General features: G+C 37.9%; 1 protein-coding gene across 4 annotated transcripts in view; it reads right to left on the bottom strand.

Annotated features, from left to right (window-relative positions):
- LMO4 (LIM domain only 4) overlaps positions 1-17,500 on the bottom strand; it is an 85,139-nt gene that overhangs the window by 58,222 nt on the left and 9,417 nt on the right. For 2 of the 4 annotated variants that reach the window (XM_090049514.1, XM_090049515.1), the window contains exon 4: positions 16,975-17,190. In XM_090049514.1, the coding sequence (XP_089905640.1) occupies positions 16,990-17,190 (201 nt within the window). In that variant the 3' untranslated portion in view covers positions 16,975-16,989. Of the gene's footprint in view, positions 1-9,295; positions 12,825-16,974; positions 17,191-17,500 lie in introns of those variants that run through there. The other 2 variants (XM_090049516.1, XM_090049517.1) reach the window with 2 other exon arrangements.

The raw sequence follows: 17,500 nt of genomic DNA, 5'->3' as shown, positions 1-17,500 counted from the left end.
CCCTTGACACAAAGCAGGAAAGTCAAGTCAAGTTGCTAAAAGTTACCCAATCCTAATTACACCCTTCTTCAGCCAACAGCATTATTTTTGGGGCCACATTAGCTGACAGTACACACAAGAAGAAAGTCTCTGGACAGTTTGAGCTACTACATACAGTACCCTTCTTTCAAGCATATTCTCTGCCACTAGAGTCATACTATCAGACTGAATAAGAGGAAATAATAATGGGCATCATTATACCCTCCCCGGAAAAGCATTGCAGGCAAGGGACAAGGTTTTCTTCACAGCATTTCCTCATGTGCTCCCCTCACAGGAAAGAGGAATAAGATGCTTCAGAGAATACAAAGCTCCAGAACTGGAGACCATAGCTCTGCAAGGTATTCTCTTCCCATCCTTGTGCCTCCACAGCCTCCACATTACTCCTCCTCACTCCCGTGCTGGCTTTCACAGCCACATAAAGCAGTCTAATTGCCATTGACTGCCTTTCCTCCTCCTCTCCCCCACTGTGCAATAGGTATCATGAAGGATCTCTAAAAGTTAGTGATATTTAAAGGAAGGGTATTACATCATTCTCCCCTTGTACCTGGCCTTGGTGAGGCCGCAGCTGGAGTACTGCGTCCAGTTTTAGGCTCCACAATTCAAAAAGGATGTGGAGAAGCTTGAGAGAGTCCAGAGGAGAGCCACGCGCATGATCAGAGGTCAGGAAAACAGACTTTACGATGACAGGCTGAGAGCCATGGGACTCTTTAGCCTGGAAAAGCGCAGGCTCAGGGGTGATCTGATGGCCACCTATAAGTTTATCAGGGGTGAACACCAGGATCTGGGGGAGCGTTTGCTCACCACAGCGCCCCAAGGGATGACGAGGTTGAACGGTTATAAACTTCCTTATGTCCATTTCAGGCTGGACATAAGGAAGAATTTCTTTACTGTCCGAGCCCCCAAGGTCTGGAACAGCCTGCCGTTGGAGGTGGTTCAACCACCTACATTGAACACCTTCAAGAGTAAATTGGATGCTTATCTTGCTGGGATCCTATGACCCCAGCGGACTTCCTGCCCTCTGGGGTGGGGCTGGACTCGATGATCTTCTGAGCCCTAATGTCTATGAAATCTATACTATTGGAAATCTGCAGGGGAACATGCTGGGGATTGCAGCTGGTACTCAGTACCAAATCACTCCTAGCCTAAATCATCATTCAGGTTTCACCCTACAGGGGAGCAGGAGGGATGTCCCTCAGGAGAGAACAAAGTCTGTCACAGGCACCAGCAAAAGGAGAAAGGGAAAAATAAGGCCCAGTGGTATTTACCTGACTGCCATGAAAAGGGATTTTAAGGATGTAAGTGTTTGTCTATATTTACAGCACAGTGTGTTTAGTCCTATATAAAGATATGTCTGCAGTCTCTGCCCTGTTTACACTGCGGATATTTCTGACTGTTTTTAACACTGGTTCAGCTAAATTGTCTCTAAAGAAGTTAGAGGGAGTTGTGTAGCCCTGGGGTATGGTAGCCCAGCCCAACTTCTATGTGCACTGAGACTGATTCAGTAAAAACAGGTCAGACCACTTTGAACTGCCCCAAACCAAGTCCATACAACTCTTACAAGCTCAAAATGTCTCCACTGTAGACACAAAGCTGGGCAAAAGTGACGTTAAAAAAGGAAGCTAAATGCAGAAAAACAGTCATTTGGAGGCTCTATATAGCCTCAATAAAAACCAAGAAATTCCCAATGAAGACTGAAAAGTCCATTCTACCAAATTGTAGCCAACAAGATTGCAACCCCTAGGATGGTGCTTAAAAAAATCCCTTTGTCTAATAGGAAAACGAACTGCGGGTCACTCTAAACGTGAGCATTTCTGTGCATCTCACCTAGACCTGTCAGGAAACAGAGGTTTTCTATACCTTTGAGTATAGAACCTTTGAGTATAGAGTATAGAGTAGTGACCTCCTTCATAGCTCTAGCTAAGCATTTTCAGAAATGACTTTTTTCCTAGCCCACAATAACATGCAGAAAAGTGGGTCATGTGGGGCTAAAATCTGTTCTAGCCAAAGATTTGGAAAAAAATGAAAAAAATATGCTGCAATAGTACTAAATTGTCCTCTCTATGGCTACAGTTGTTCTAACCCTTTTGAAAAGTTTAAACACTTTCAAAGAGCAAACATCCAAAAAAACCTAGGGCTCAGTTTTGTTGTCTTTACCCTCCTTGATTCCCTGAGGAGATGCATTAGGAAATCAATAGCACTACTCAGAGAGTAAAGCACTACTTAAAACGTGTAACAGTGGCAGACTCAGTCCATTTGTAAACACAATAATATTACATATAGGCAGCACTTTATCAGTAGTTAAAGAGGGTCGATGAATATTTAGACTCTCATTATGGAAAGAATGTCCAGAAAAGGAGACATGTCCAAGCTAAGGACACAGTGAAATCACCAGCTTCTAAGTTTAGGCTGAAATTTCCCAGCTTGTGTCTACTTTATATGTGAAGAGCAGACCTTACTCATGCTTTCAACATAGTCATATCAATGCAAATAGGAGGAGAGAAGGAATTAATTTTATTATAATGATTTTAGTGTTCCCAACTCAATTATGAAAGTCTTCAGTATTATTTCTTGGCCAAACAACAAACCATTGATTAAACAAGCTCTTATTGTACTGTTGAGCAATCTTAGCACAACAGTTTGAATAACCATGGGTTCTCATGGAGTCCTATTGTACTCTTTAGTAACTGTACTGTGCGGTAATTAAAAAATAATGAATTCTATTTAAATATTAGGGCATACTGCCTTATACCTCTGAATGCCTGTGGGTGTGGGTAAACTACCTGTCTGAGGATGTTCCTTGCTCTGTATACAAGCACTACATTCATCAAAAAACACAGGAACGGCCAGCCCCAAATGCAATATTTCCAGTTCTTTTTTTCAGCTTTCAATATGTCACTGATCTGTTCAGAGATGGCAAAAATTAATAGGAATGAGTTAATTACCATGGCAACTGTCTGCAAAAAAGGGGTCCCATAGGCTGTTCAACCCATGTGTGCGCTAGTAAAATCATCACTCTAGAAAACATAAAATAAAACTTTTGTTGAACATATACCTATCTACATGGCTCACTGCAATGACTCTACCTAGCTCTTAAGTTACCAAAATCCTGGCAGATTTTTTTTCCTCTCTCTCTGTCTCTCTCTCTCATTCTCTCACCATATTATAATACTTTTTACTAGTTCTAACAGGATGAAACACAATCATCTACTGAAATAGATGGCTGCTGAATTACAGCAACCTCTTTATGACTAAAAAGCACCATCTATAAGTTCCAGAATGTCCCAAACCCATTTCAAATTCCCGGCCCTTCGGAAATCATACCCATTTCTTTGCCTAATTGATTCATTTCTTAATGAATTGGGAACGCCTGTAAACTCAAACCTGACACCTCTACCTCCCTTCCTTCCTCCCCATCTCTGCAGCAATGCTCTGATTATATGTCAAATTATTATGGGATTAATACATCTAGCCCAATGCATCTCCCTCTGGAACGTCATCTATAAAAGTTGTGTACTGCTTTTACTCCTGCTATTTCAATTTCACACTGGATCTCCCCACATTACCTGTGAAGTGTCGGCAAGGCTGCATCACATCAGTGCCTCAGAACTGCCAACACAGCTAATGTCTAAAACCTACTCATGTCATGGCCTTGCATAAGCTTTGAGTATTTAAGGGCCTATCTTGAGCTTTGCTATGCACCATATCAGCACTCTGAATGGGTAGCACAGACTTAACCCTATTGAAAGTAATAAAATAAAATAATCCATAAAAACCATTAAGTGGGTTGAGCCTGTTTCATCTTCTTCTGAATCTATGGCATGGCTATAAAAACCACTGTATGTGGACAATTTAAGGGAAAAAAAACAACATGTAACACGTACCATTTTTCCTCTTTGGCATTTCTTCATACAGTGCAGGCCATGGATTTTTTTTAAAGAAGCCTTTTGAAAAACATCATTAAAAATGTAATTAACTGGCTTATTCTTGTGAAAGTCTGCAGTTGTTTACAAAAGCATTGCCATACAAGCTGCCACCTTCTCTGTGCTGAATAGGGAAGTTATGCTCTTGTTTACAACTGCACATCAATTGTACAATAGATGTAGTTTTGGTACAAGTTACATATAAAATTCTTACTGAGCTTAATGTTGCAGCAAATAACACATGTATAGTAAGTGTGCAGGATTTATCGCTGGCTGTAATGTCATATTGCAAATTCTAAATATATACAGTGAGTGATGTATATGAATGCACAAGCAAACAAAATTGAAATATATTTAGTTTAAGAAATGATGGAATTGTGTTTTCTTTCATTATTCTCATTCTCTACATAAAGATTTGTTGGGCTGTAATAGTACAACATACACATTGATTATCAGTGTTTTGGAACTAACCCCTCTTTGCCTCCCATATGGTAGATCATAGAGGCCACAATCAGGATTGGGGCCTAACAGGCTGGGAGATGCATAATCATATAATAATGTAATACGATAGTTGCTAAGGGTCCACAGAGGCTCTTATAAAAAAAGACTTAACCTTTGCACAAAGGCTGTGATTGAAAAAGATGGGATTTTTTCAGATGCTTTCTAAAAAGGGAGTGGAAATTTTCCCTTAAAAATTCATTTTGAGGTTTGTTTGTTTGCTGGTATCTTTAGTAAACACAGCAGCCATAAGGTTATGCTTAGATAATTCATCTACAAATTTTCAATATATTTTTGAACTATAGCAATTAAATAGAAAATAGAAAAATCAGCTCAGCATCCTGTTTGGATGTAATTAAAGGTATAATCTGTTCCATTTGAATACTTCAGTGCTTACCCTTCTTAAAACAACAAATAAGAATAGTAGCTCATTTGCAATATGGGTTTTTTTTTCAAGCCATCTAAAAAGACTAACTGATGAAGCAAGAATAATAATTTTAAAATATGGCATAAGCACAAATATACCAGCTACACTGTCAGAATGATTGCTGTAGGGTCACAATCCAATGTGATATATTAACTTCAGTAACTCAAGGATATTCTTTATTGTAAGAACTTGAAGTCTTCCAGTATTTTGTATGAAAAGTACTAATATTGCCTATATAATTACCTAACTGGCCAGTTCATTATACAAGTATGATAGACATTAGATTATGTTGGGCTACTTCAGGGTATATCAGTCCTTTTTGGGGTATTTGGATTAGGTTATGGAAACATATTTTTTGAAGAAATATTCCTAAAAATTCCTTAACTTGTCCTTTGTTTTCAATTAACATCTGAGGATTTTACAGTACATTAAGACATTGTAAGTAACACTCCATTTACTATTAGTTGCTGGCTGGTAGGCTTGGATTTTTTTTCTTAGTGGACACACCCAGTGTTTCTCAAAGAAATTGAAGTCAGGTGTAAAGTTAGTATTTGCCACATTCATTTATTTTTCCTTAAGTAATCAAAGTTTCCCACAAACTTAGGGCAATCTCTTGCCTTTCAAGAATGAGTATAAAATCTGCTGTCTCAACGTAACTCCACAAAATATCCGGTGTAAATTCAATTAAACTGATGGTTATTCTGAGAGGTTAAGGTGAACTACAGTTGTTAGTAAGAAATTTGCTTGTCAGATCACCTAAGAGGAAGAACTATATGGATATTTCAAAATGTAATTAACTATGTGTTTTAACAACCTTAGAAACAATCATTAGTACCTCTGGTGCTGAGAAATCTGATCTGTGTGCTTACAACCAAATCCTACACACAGCCTGCTTTGGGCTGCAGAGCATACTTATGTCTCATTGGAGCAGAGAGCCTGCACAGCACCAAATAGGATTGAGCTTTCACTATTTACTCTGCTGCAGTCTGGCATTACAACCTCTGTACATGTATGGTGTAATCCTACCTTCCTATACACAAGTAACTTTTATTAGGATGAGTAGCCTCCCTTGGTGATTTTCAAGCTCACCAAGGACATATGTTTCAGTAAAGCCAAGCATTCGTCATGTGTGAAACAACTTGATTTTGAGAGAAGGTAGTAAATACTTGAAAATAAGAGTGGCCAGAATGGTGGGTTGCAGAAGAGCTGAGTCACATGTTCAAAAGCACTTAGATTGCAGCTGTTGCCATCAGCGCACAGAGCAGAGCAACTTTGAAAACCTATCCCTCACAATTGTGGGTGCTGAGCTATTTTGAACTGTCTGGCACTTAGGACTAATTCTAACAGAAATTTAAGCACCTGAGCAATTTTACTCATGAGTCAGCCCAGTAAAGTTAACAAGACAACTTGTGCTGAAATCATAGAATCACAGAATCACTGAGTGGGAAGGGACCTAGACAGATCATCGAGTCCGACCCCCCGCCATGGGCAGGAAGGAGCACTGGGGGTGACAGGGGTCATAAGACCCCAGCCAGGTGCCTACCCAGTCTCCTCTTGAAGATTTCCAGGGAAGGTGAGAGCACCACCTCTCTGGGGAGCCTGTTCCAGGCTCTGGCCACCCTTACAGTGAAGTAGTTCTTCCTAATATCTAACCTAAACCTACCCCCCTCAGCTTGTGGCCATTGTTCCTGGTGACTCCAAGGGGGGCCCTGGTGAACAGACTTCCCCCAAGTCCCTGCTGGTGGCCCCAATAAGGTTGTAGGCAGCCACAAAACACCCTCAGTCTCCTCTTGCGGAGACTGAAGAGATTCAGGTCCCTCAGCCTCTCCTCACAGGGCTGGCCACGGAGGCCCCCGACCATACGAGTGGCCTCCTCTGGACCCTCTCCAGGGTCTCCACATCCCTCTTGAAGTGCGGCGCCCAGAACCGGACACAGGACTCCAGCTGTGGCCTGACCAGCGCCACACAGAGGGGCAGCAAGACCTCTCTGGACCTGTTAGTGATGCCCCTGTTGATGCATGACAGGGTGCGGTCGGCTCTGCCTATTGCTTCGTCGCATGGGCGACTCATATTCATCCTGGAGTCAATCCTGACTCTGAGATTCCTCTCTGCCTCTGTGCTGCTGAGAGGGTCAGCCCCTAACCTATAACCATAATGCTGGTTCCCTCTCCCCAGGTGCAGCACCCTGCACTTGTCCTTGTTGAACCGCATCCTGTTCAGATCTGCCCACTTCTCCAACCTATCCAGGTCTGCCTGGATGCGGTCCCTGCCTGCTGGTGTACTCACTTTACCCCACAGCTTGGTGTCATCAGCAAACTTGAACAGGGTGCTCTCCACACCCTCGTCCAGGTTGCTAATGAAGATGTTGAACAGCACCGGCCCAAGGACCGAGCCCTGGGGGACTCCGCTGCCCGCACCCTAAGTTACTGGAAGCTTGGGCCCTTAATGTGGTCTCAGTAATAAGTAAAGAGCAATGGGGCACGTTATATGCAACTCTTCATTTCACTAAATAGCTTCAAATTATTATTTTGTACTTCCATAGCATCTGTAGGCCCCAAGAGAGATCAGGGCTCTGCTGAGCCAGGCACAGTATAAACACTTAAAAGACAAGTAAACGATTAGAAGGAGACACAGAGAGGAGAGAGAATATGGCCAACATCACACAGTAGAGCAACAGTAAAACAAAGGATAGAGCCACTGTTTCTTGATTTCCAGGCCATTGCTGCATCCACTGCACTGTATCACTGTACGTAGCTCAGAGACTTTTCTAAGGACTCAATAAAACTGATGCTTAAAAACTCTTCTACTAAAATATTTACAGGTAAAATACTAAACATGAGGTTGTTTTGTCCCCACAGGATGCAATTCTCGTGCTTAGACTCACAACCTACAGGTACAACCACCTACTCACATGGATCGCAGTATAGGATCAGAGCTTAAAACAGTTCAACCTCCAATGAACATTTTTGAGGCAGCCAAAAATACAGCTCAGAATAAAATGGCTCTTATCTTACAAGCACAGTGGTTGCAACATCATTCCTACTGGCAACAGAACCATACTGTATGGAGCCCCAGCCTGCAAATCTCAGGGCCCAAAACTAGCGTTCCAAATTTTACTAAAAAGTAGCAACAATTAAGTGATGGCAATACCACTAACTCTGTTGGAGGCTTAAAAACAGTATTTAAATTTATACCATACTTCACATTTTTCTTTTGAAGTCAACAAGGCATCAATCCAAGACAGGTCACAGAACTCACCACATTTGCCAGCGGGTTCTTGGGAAGGGATGGATTTGTGCAGTTTTCTGGAAACAATGGACAGTGATGCCAAATAAACTAACTTGGAGAAGCATACACTTTCATAAGCAGTAGCTTACTTCATCAGATATAAGCTTATTAAGCCATTGCATGCAAAAGCACATTTCTCTTTAAATTGGTGTTTAAGGTGCTATTCTGTCCTGCCTTCTGTTGAACTTCAGATTAACATGGCTAGCTACATTTCTCTGGAAATGTAACAGTTTAATAGGAGCACACAGAGAGTGTGCACAGGCAGGATGATTTTTTGGGAGCTTTGGGTAGTATTACCCATCACAAGAGTGCATCAGTAAATGGCCATAGTGGATAAACTTCTGGTTTTATTAAAAACAACTTAAAAACACAATTGCTTGTGTTTTGTTCTAGCCTTTTATTAGTTGCGATTAAGGAGATACAGTAGCCCTGTTTACACAGCTCTAACAAGTCAGGACCTGAAGTACATTATTGGCTTGAGGCCCCCCAACTTGCACTCCATTCTCAACAGAAGCAATCTGAAGTTGAAAACATCTCCTGTAGGAAATGCACACATCCCTGCTTACACAAGAACAGAAAGCAGTAATAACTTTAGGTACTCTTAGTTGCAAGTTCAACTTACAAAGATCAGCCCTGACTTGTCACTGCTCTCAGCATGTTCACAATGAGATAAGAGTGCTTCATTGAGGACTCATACTTTCAACTTGACAAGGGACATAAGTGAGCATGTTACACTTCACTGTTATTCATAGCTCAGACTCTACAGGGATAAAATGAGAGCAGCTCACTGTTTAACATGCATTCAAAGCATTGCCAATCTAAAATGGCTGATTGGTAATACCTTAATTGCAGTTTCATGGAAACAAATTGCTATTTAATTGCAGAAAGCTTTTCTGTGGCTTAGCTGGACTGACAATAGATACGCACCTGGAACTAAAATAACTATCAGTAGTAACAGTGGCTATCTGGTACTTCATGTCCTGTAGTCTCAGGTAGGGAAACCTGCCCAAGAGCACAACCACTTACAGATAATTTCACAGTTAAGTACATAAAAGGTGGAAGAGGGGGAGGGGAGGCGGAGGAAGAGATAGTGAGAGAGCACACACCAATGGATGCCCCAATCTCAAATCTTATATTTTATTTTAATAGAGCTCTTTCTAATACAGAAATACATCCCTTTGCCAGGCTCTGATATACAACTCTTGGACAGTGGAGAGTATAATCTAATCTGAAACTAAAATTATCCTTTTTTAAAAACCATAAATGTAAGGGATATACACTCATATTATATTGTTTTAGATTACAATTTATTTTTTTGTATTTAGCCTAAAAACAGTTGATGCAAATTTTATCAGCATTAACCAATAGGTCAAATGGGAGACCATCTCACTGCATTTAATATTCTAAAGATGTTACTTAATTTTGTAGGCTTCATTTGCAACTTTTCATTTTATATTTCATAAGATACTGCATAACCTGTTAAAATATAACCTGTTAAAATATTTAAAGATAAATCATGAAGAACTGGAAAGACAGTATCTTGTGGCAAACAGAATTTGGTTTGGAAAGGCTTAATGTCCCAGTGCCTGCCGGGATGAGTAAATCTTATAACTAGACAGCTGGATAGGTAAAAACATTAAACCCATTTAGAGGGCAATCTTTTTACAAAATTGTTTCATTAATAAGAGTGACAATTTATATGATTGAGACATTTATATGCAAGATAAACAGAACATATTATCTGAGTTCTCTAGGATGATTTCAGATTAGTAGCATTTCCCTTTCTTTTTTTTTTTTGTAACTGCATTCATTTCTGGAAGTGCAGCAGCTCTTACTAGATGACATATTTGTACGACTTTTAAAAAATGCTAAACATGGAACATGCGTTTCACAGTATCAGTATAGCATATCCATGTTATAGAAGATGAACATGCGCATGTTTTTCCTTATCCTGAAAGAATAACTAAAAAAGAAGAAAGAAACCCACACAACACACAAGTCATTTCTCATATAAGGACAAATCTAAGTGCTTCCAGGAGCCTACTATCCACACCTGTTTTGTTGCCTGAAATGCCTCTGGTTTCAAGAAAGTGTTTTACCTAAAGCAAGAGTATGACTTAAATATGTTCTATTGTATATTCATAGCTCCATTAGTCTTCCTCCAATTTAGCACATCAAAGCAAAGGCTTCATCACTTGCATGTGGATTATGCTAACATGAGTGACATTTGTAATCTTATAGGTCTGCAACTTAAGAAATGCTTTTAAAGCTTGCTATTAAATAGGTAGCTGTGCTTTACAAACTAGTCATATAATAGTTTGTTTAAAGCTTTTAATGAACTTCAACCTCTACATCACTAAATGCCATACTATATAACTTACTAAAAGTTATTAACCATCTTCTTAGCACTTCTAGGTTATACTGGACCACTGAAAAGCTGTACATGTTAGATTTAAATGCTGTACCATGACTGCTTATATCAAAGAATTAAAAAAAAAAAAATTCTACAATCTCACTAATACTTGAATTCTTGCAGCAGTTTTTCAAAGAAATTCAAGCAGCACAATTTGCAGTACTACCTAAAGACTTAAGCTATTTAATCCAGCATTAAGAGCATTTTTAAAATCGTAATTATGATTGTAAAAAATGGTAGTATCCCAGTCATCTTTAAAAAGGAAAGATTTTTATTACCAAGCACTTTAGACAATCATTTCTTTGCCTTTTGAGTCTAATAGTACATGGTAAACCAGCTTCTCTTCTCCCAAAGAAATATCTTATTTTTCCAAGCACTGAAGTGTTAAAAGCAGGAGAAAAAAAAAAACAAAAACCAACAGACCTCAGACATACCAGAGGTCAAGAAGTAAAGATAGGAAGAGAATTTGGCTGCTGGTTGTTTAGATACGCAAAAAGCTGACTTCTGTTGATATCACCCAGCATCGCTAAAAACAATTCATCAGGGCTTGCTTTGTAACCAGGTAAGGTAAATAACTTCCTTAAAACAGATATAATAAAATAAAAATGGCAAATATAAATAATATACATCATATTTATTAGTCTATGATAAAAACTATGGTGTCTGGAAATGTTTAATTTGTTCTTCAAAGGCATGGTCTAAACCTATGTGTTGTAAGTGCTCTGGTTTAGGGCATGATGGGTTCATTTTCATTGTCTTTTCACAACCTAACAGAAATTGTTTTCTGATGCTCTATTCCAATTAGCCAATCAGCACTGGGAGGAGGGAGGGACAAATATAAAAAAGAGATTTTGTCTTGGGTATCCTCTCTTTTTTCAAAATTAGAGAGAGAAAAAAAGAGTCACGCAGGATGGCATTGATGCCTAGAAAATAGCCAGGAAAAAGGTGTTTTCTTCTACTCTTATGATCACCAGTGGTGAAGAGACACTTAGTTTCTTATTATAGCTAACCTGATTTGTTACAAACACTTAAGATTCAGAATGAATGACTGCATCTCCTTATAAAATACCCACTTCAAAAGTGTTTAACAGAGCACAAATCCCTTTGCTGCGTTTCCCCTGATTTTACTTAAGTATATAGTCTTTCCTTGTGAAGAGACTACGTGAAGGGAGTCCATGGTTACTTTTAAAACAAAGGTTCATTACAACATGGCTGAACTACAGTGATATACTTGCTGTTTTCAGAATTAATATTTTGAACCTAAAAGAAATAGCCGTTTTGAAGAATTACTCTGTACTTCTGCCAAAAGTGACATGGTTAAGTAGTTTGACAGATTCCTTATTGGTATAAAGCTAAAAAGAAAGCTAGTTGTATAGTTTATTTACAATTAAAACAACAGTTACATTAGGTGGAGTTTCAGAGTAAGATTTAGAACGTTATGTAAAAAAGCAAAAGCTTTTAAAACCCAAACTCAATTCAATGTTTTCGTTTTAAGTTTTTATTATTTAAATACACCATACTAGAGCAAATGTCTCTGAAAATATCACAAATAAAAGATTTTTCTTCATTCAGCAAATTAGAAGTAGGTGAAAGTTTCTACACAGTAGCTGCTATGAGCCTTTTTTTTCCTCCTTTTTTGCTTTTTTTTTTTTGCCATGGGAAGTAGCAACATTAGGACAAAAACACTTACATGCATACATACATTGTATTTTACAGAGATACAATAAAAGTGTTTGTGATAGAGTATCACAAAAGCCACATCTTTCCTTTATCTCATGTTCAGTTTGATTGAAACACATTTCCTTACAACACTTAAATATACAAAGAGCAAATAGAATGTTGTTAAGGTAAAACACAGGGTACAAACTCCGGCCAGTGCCCTGATAATTGTTAATGAGGGTAGGAAGCAGTTTTCAATGCTTCTTTTAATTAGCTTCATTAGTCATTTTTCCCACCCACCCTCCTCCAAAGATGTCCTCTGGTGGATCTTTTTTTCATTTTCTCTACGGTCTCCTATTAGCCCAGGTTCATGGAGTCCTTAATGTTCATATTCAGTCATTTTAATACACCAATAAATGTGGAAAGGGCAATCAAGAATAAAGAAGGTGCAATGGCATGGAGCTGGCATTGATGCTAGCTACAAAGGTGACTTGTCTACTGGAGACATGGGATCCATCTGTGATGAACAAAATTTGAGATGAAGGCACACATTCTGCATTACTCTGACCTTTTAGCAGACCTGTAAGAAATAAAAATGGGCATCTTAGCTAAAAACACTAAATTTGAGATATGAAACACCAACATGACTGCTTTCGCCACTGTCTTATTCACTAATCTCTTTTTTATTAGATTACTTGCCAACTGTGACTTGATTAAGACTTCCTACGCTATTCATCATAGTGCTAATGTTCAAACTCTGAAGAGCCAATAGCAAATATTTTCTGCAATTTTTAAACTAGAAGACAACAGTGACTATAAGCACACTTTTAGACAGTTTCTAGAAGTCCTGCTGTGAATAAGGTGGTTTTCTGGGCCCCTTTTGAAAGGGATGAAATGTTATGCCATGCCTTTGAAGCAGCTAGTAATATGATCTTATAATTGGAAGAAATAGTGAGTAAAGCAAATAAGAAGTACAGCCAATATCCTCCCAAGGCAGCTTTGGTTAATATACTGCATAGCACAAGGACTAAATATAGATATTTTTAGGATTTTGCTCTCCATTTAAAATTCCTCATCTGCTATGTTAGCTAATGTTACATAAACATTTTAATATATGAAGTCAACCATGTGCTTTCACACTGGTGTTAATGAATTGTGATAATTAAAAGTGCCTAACTCGATAAAAATCTAACTTTCATGGATAAGGTAGAAGTGATCATCCACAGTCTTCAAATACAATCTGTTTGCAATTACCAAAATGAAATAATATATTATTAGATTTGTATGGTTTTTAAATGACATTTTGAGCTTCCCGGGAAGTTCTCTCTTCACCCTTTTGCTAAGTTACTAAAAGCCTGAGGTCTATTAGTAACTGCAACCCCCCACTTTCAAGCTAATTAAAGTGGCGGAGGCTTGGAGGTTTAATTCCCCAGAGCTGAAGCTCAGTGTGAGAAAGGTAATTTGTCTGTCCAGAACAAAGATTAGGGAGCAGCCAGCAAGCATATTTAATAAATGAGCATCAAATATCCTCTGGTATGGACACAGACAACACCAATTATGTAACTACAAGGGAATTGGTGAGTGATATGTAAACTAGAAGTTGCGGGGGAGGGGGGAGTTAAATCTGGTCTAAAAGATAGAATAGCAGGACATAATCTAACTCATTCTTTATTTAAAAGTATAGGATCTGAAGATAAGCAAGTACTCTGAACACTGCCCATGAAAAATTTGCACATTTTTGGAGATGGAAAACCATAAGCAAGCAAAGACCAGTGAAAACACAGGCCACCAGAAATAGCATGTCAGGTACAGCCTCTAAATCTTGTATACATAGGACAACACACCTTACTTTAAACATGGCCCCCAAGACTTTACGACCCAACACTCTAAGGATTTAAACTTAACTTGCAAATAGCAGCCCTTAAAGACTTGAAATTGTTTTATCAACATATATTGGCTAAGATCAAGTGATGAAGAGTTATAACTAGAAAGCTATGGACACAACTTAAAGAAGGTAAAAGGCAGGAAGAGTCAATACCACTATATATGTGCTTTTTTCAATGATGAGCAACCTTTTGAATAAGTTAGCCTGCTCACCTTACTAGGCTCATGCCAAACTAGCCTGAACTCTAGCCTTTCATTTGGGAACTATATTGACTAACTCAGTAATTAGGCGAGTCCATAGCTGTCAGACATGACTACATGAAGTACAACAAAGAAAAGGATAGAAGATGGAAACTGTCTCCTCAACCTCCTAATAAAAACAAGATATGAACAGCTGGGCCATAATCTCCAATGCCTAGGATTTTTAGAAAAAAGAAATAGCCAAAGACTGATTGGTCCTTAATGCTTAATAAAGGGCATTGTAATTATTAATACTGTTCAAGTGAAAGCATGTTTTTAATTAGTAACCCCTAAACATAGAGCTTTCTGGAAATTATTTCCGATGTGTACATATACAAAGAAAAAAAAGAAAGCCACCCACAATCATGGACAGTATCTGACGTTACTTCTTTTTGACATCTGCCTCTTTAGTTTCCAAGCCACCAGCTCATTTCCTGAAATATATTTCAGTTTTCAAAGTTAACACTCCTTCCCAGTTCCCCATGTGAAAGCTGGCATAAGAGGCTTGTACTGTTTGCAAGAAAGATACTATAAAAAGGATCATAATTGTGGTCTCTTCCTAATTCTCTCTTTGCCTGGGTCATCATAAACTGTAGCAACATGGCTATTGGCCAGTGATTGAGCTAATGAGACCCTCTTATTAAATGTTCCTCTATTTTTAACTCCTAGTAGGATAGCTACAATTTTGACACACAAGCCTGTTTCAGTTTTACTTCTCTTTTCTGAATTCCTCACCATGTCTACTGTCATTACTGTAACTAAATCATTGTTATGATTTGCTCAGGTGTAGTAAGACACTGATAAACCTAAATGACAATTTAGACACCTATTTGAAGTTACATTAAGCTTTACATTCATGAAAGACAAGTGGATAAACTACTCTTCTCAAAATGGTAAAGTTTTTACTACAATGTATAAAAATGAATTGTTTTACCTATATTTTGAAATGGAATATCTACAAGCATTCATTTAACAGATTCACTGCTAGCTAGTCTGTATTATAGATTTGTTTCATTAAAATTCACAACAGTATAAATCCTTAAATGTATTTGTACTTGCTTGAAAAGACTTTACATTCTGTCAATATTAAATAGTTATACAGAACAAGTGATCAGGACTTTTACACACCAAATTCTTTCCAGCAACCTTGATTAACAAATTAAGTAAATAAAAGTGTTCATATTTTGATGCAATAGATGTCACTAAGCAACTGAAAGTATATGTGAAAATTATTCAGTAAAACTGTGCAGTGAAAGTGTGGTTATTGTTATATAGTGATGCAACTCAAAATTAGTCAAAATTAAAAACCAGTTCACATCTTCTGGTAGAGATTTGCCCATCAAGAAAGAATGTTTAAAATTCTTTATGTGTGTTATAAGATCTATTTTGCCTAATGTTTCTGGACATTATTTTTAAGTTATCCAAATTCTTATTTCAGATAAATGTTATTTTTGTGATCCTTACAGACATTAATGAAGGTCCTATTGTAAATCTATAAAGAATTACCAACTGAAGTGTGCACTTTTTGTTTCAATGCAATAACTCAGTGCTGTGTGATTGCCTGGGTTAATGATGAAAAAGTCAAATATACTATCAGAGCTGATGGAAAAATCTATCACCAATCTGAAATTAAAATTCATCTGTGGTCAATAAGATTTAATATCCATGCAAGTGGCGCTGTAAAGAGTAAATGAATCAATGTCATCAATACATAATCAGTATGAAATATGATGTGAATAAAATTATGTGCAAGAGTCATACATTCACTCTCTTCTGGACCAGTGTGGAATGAACAGTCTCTTAACTGAAGGTTGACAGTAATTGTTACAAATTAGGCACAGCAGTTATCAAAATGCACTCACTTGCATAGCTATAGGACTTATTAAGGAGATTAAAACAGATCTAAAACTACCCAGTTCTAGAGTATAGGACAACTGTTGATCAGAATTTTCCCCTTTGCTGCTATGATATGTAGACTCTATGTATTTATTTGGCTATGGTCTAAGAACTACCATGCTATGGATAGAGCACAGAGTTACACAACCTCTAGTGGAGCTATAAGCATTACAAAATGGTAAGAGAACAGAACCCTGGTTTATAATACTGAGTGAATTATGAGATACAAAACACACAAAAACAAAAATAAAAACCCCAAATCTTCATTTGTAGGGCTATTATAGTATGCTTCCTAAACTACTCAAATAAAGGAAGTATGTTAAAATTAGAGGAAGTATGTTAGTTTTAGATGGTATGAGCCCTACTTTCTATTCATTCAAGAATTTCTTTTTCTACGACACTTATTACGATAAATTACAGATCTAAATTTTCCTCCCACAGTAACCTGCTCTTTTGTGGTCCTTAATTGAATATTAGAAAATGAAACACTTCTGTTAAGAGAGCTTATGATGGGGTTTGTGCCCCATTCTATAATATATAGAATTCAAAAGCGGTACAGACAGAACCAGAAAATCAAATAAGAATAAACCAAACTGACTTAATAGAAGTTTCAAATTTAAAATTCCCCATACCCTGTAACTAAGTTAAATTCAGTTATTTAAAATGCCTCTTAGGAAAGGGGGAGGGAGAGACTGTCCACTACTAGGTTGAAAAGAAATTGATCTTCATTTAGCTCTAATAAAGCTTATTAGTAATTGTTGAGTATTCACCTTCTGGTCTGGCAGTAGTGGATTGCTCTGAAGTGAATTCAAATGGCCATTGATGAGAGCTGTAGGTCTATCATGTTCACAAAATAAACTGCCATTGATGTAGTGAAACCGGTCTCCTGGGACCAGGCGATTCCGGCAGGTAGAGCACGTAAAACACTGAAAAGAGAAAATAACACATCAAATGAAACTAGCACAGATTTAAATAAAATAAAATAAAATGCTTCAGGATTAATAATTATACTTCCAAGACTGCAAGAAAGGCATGAGGTATGAAGCTTCTTATTTCCCAGTGTCTCCAAATATAGCATTAGCTCTACCTGTTGGGACTCCACGGTACATAACTCATAGGTTTACTGATTATTAGGAGGACAAAGCCATGCACCGTGGGAAGTTTTGTAACACACATTCTTATTGCTAATTATTGCCTTGCAAATTTATAAATAAGGTGGACACAGCAGTTTCAACA

Source organism: Crocodylus siamensis, chromosome 5 (genome assembly GCF_052110815.1).
Source record: "Crocodylus siamensis isolate JL-2025a chromosome 5, ASM5211081v1, whole genome shotgun sequence".
NCBI lineage: Eukaryota > Metazoa > Chordata > Crocodylia > Crocodylidae > Crocodylus > Crocodylus siamensis.
The sequence above is the reverse complement of the archived record's forward strand: the minus strand, read 5'-3'. Positions and strand labels throughout refer to the sequence as shown.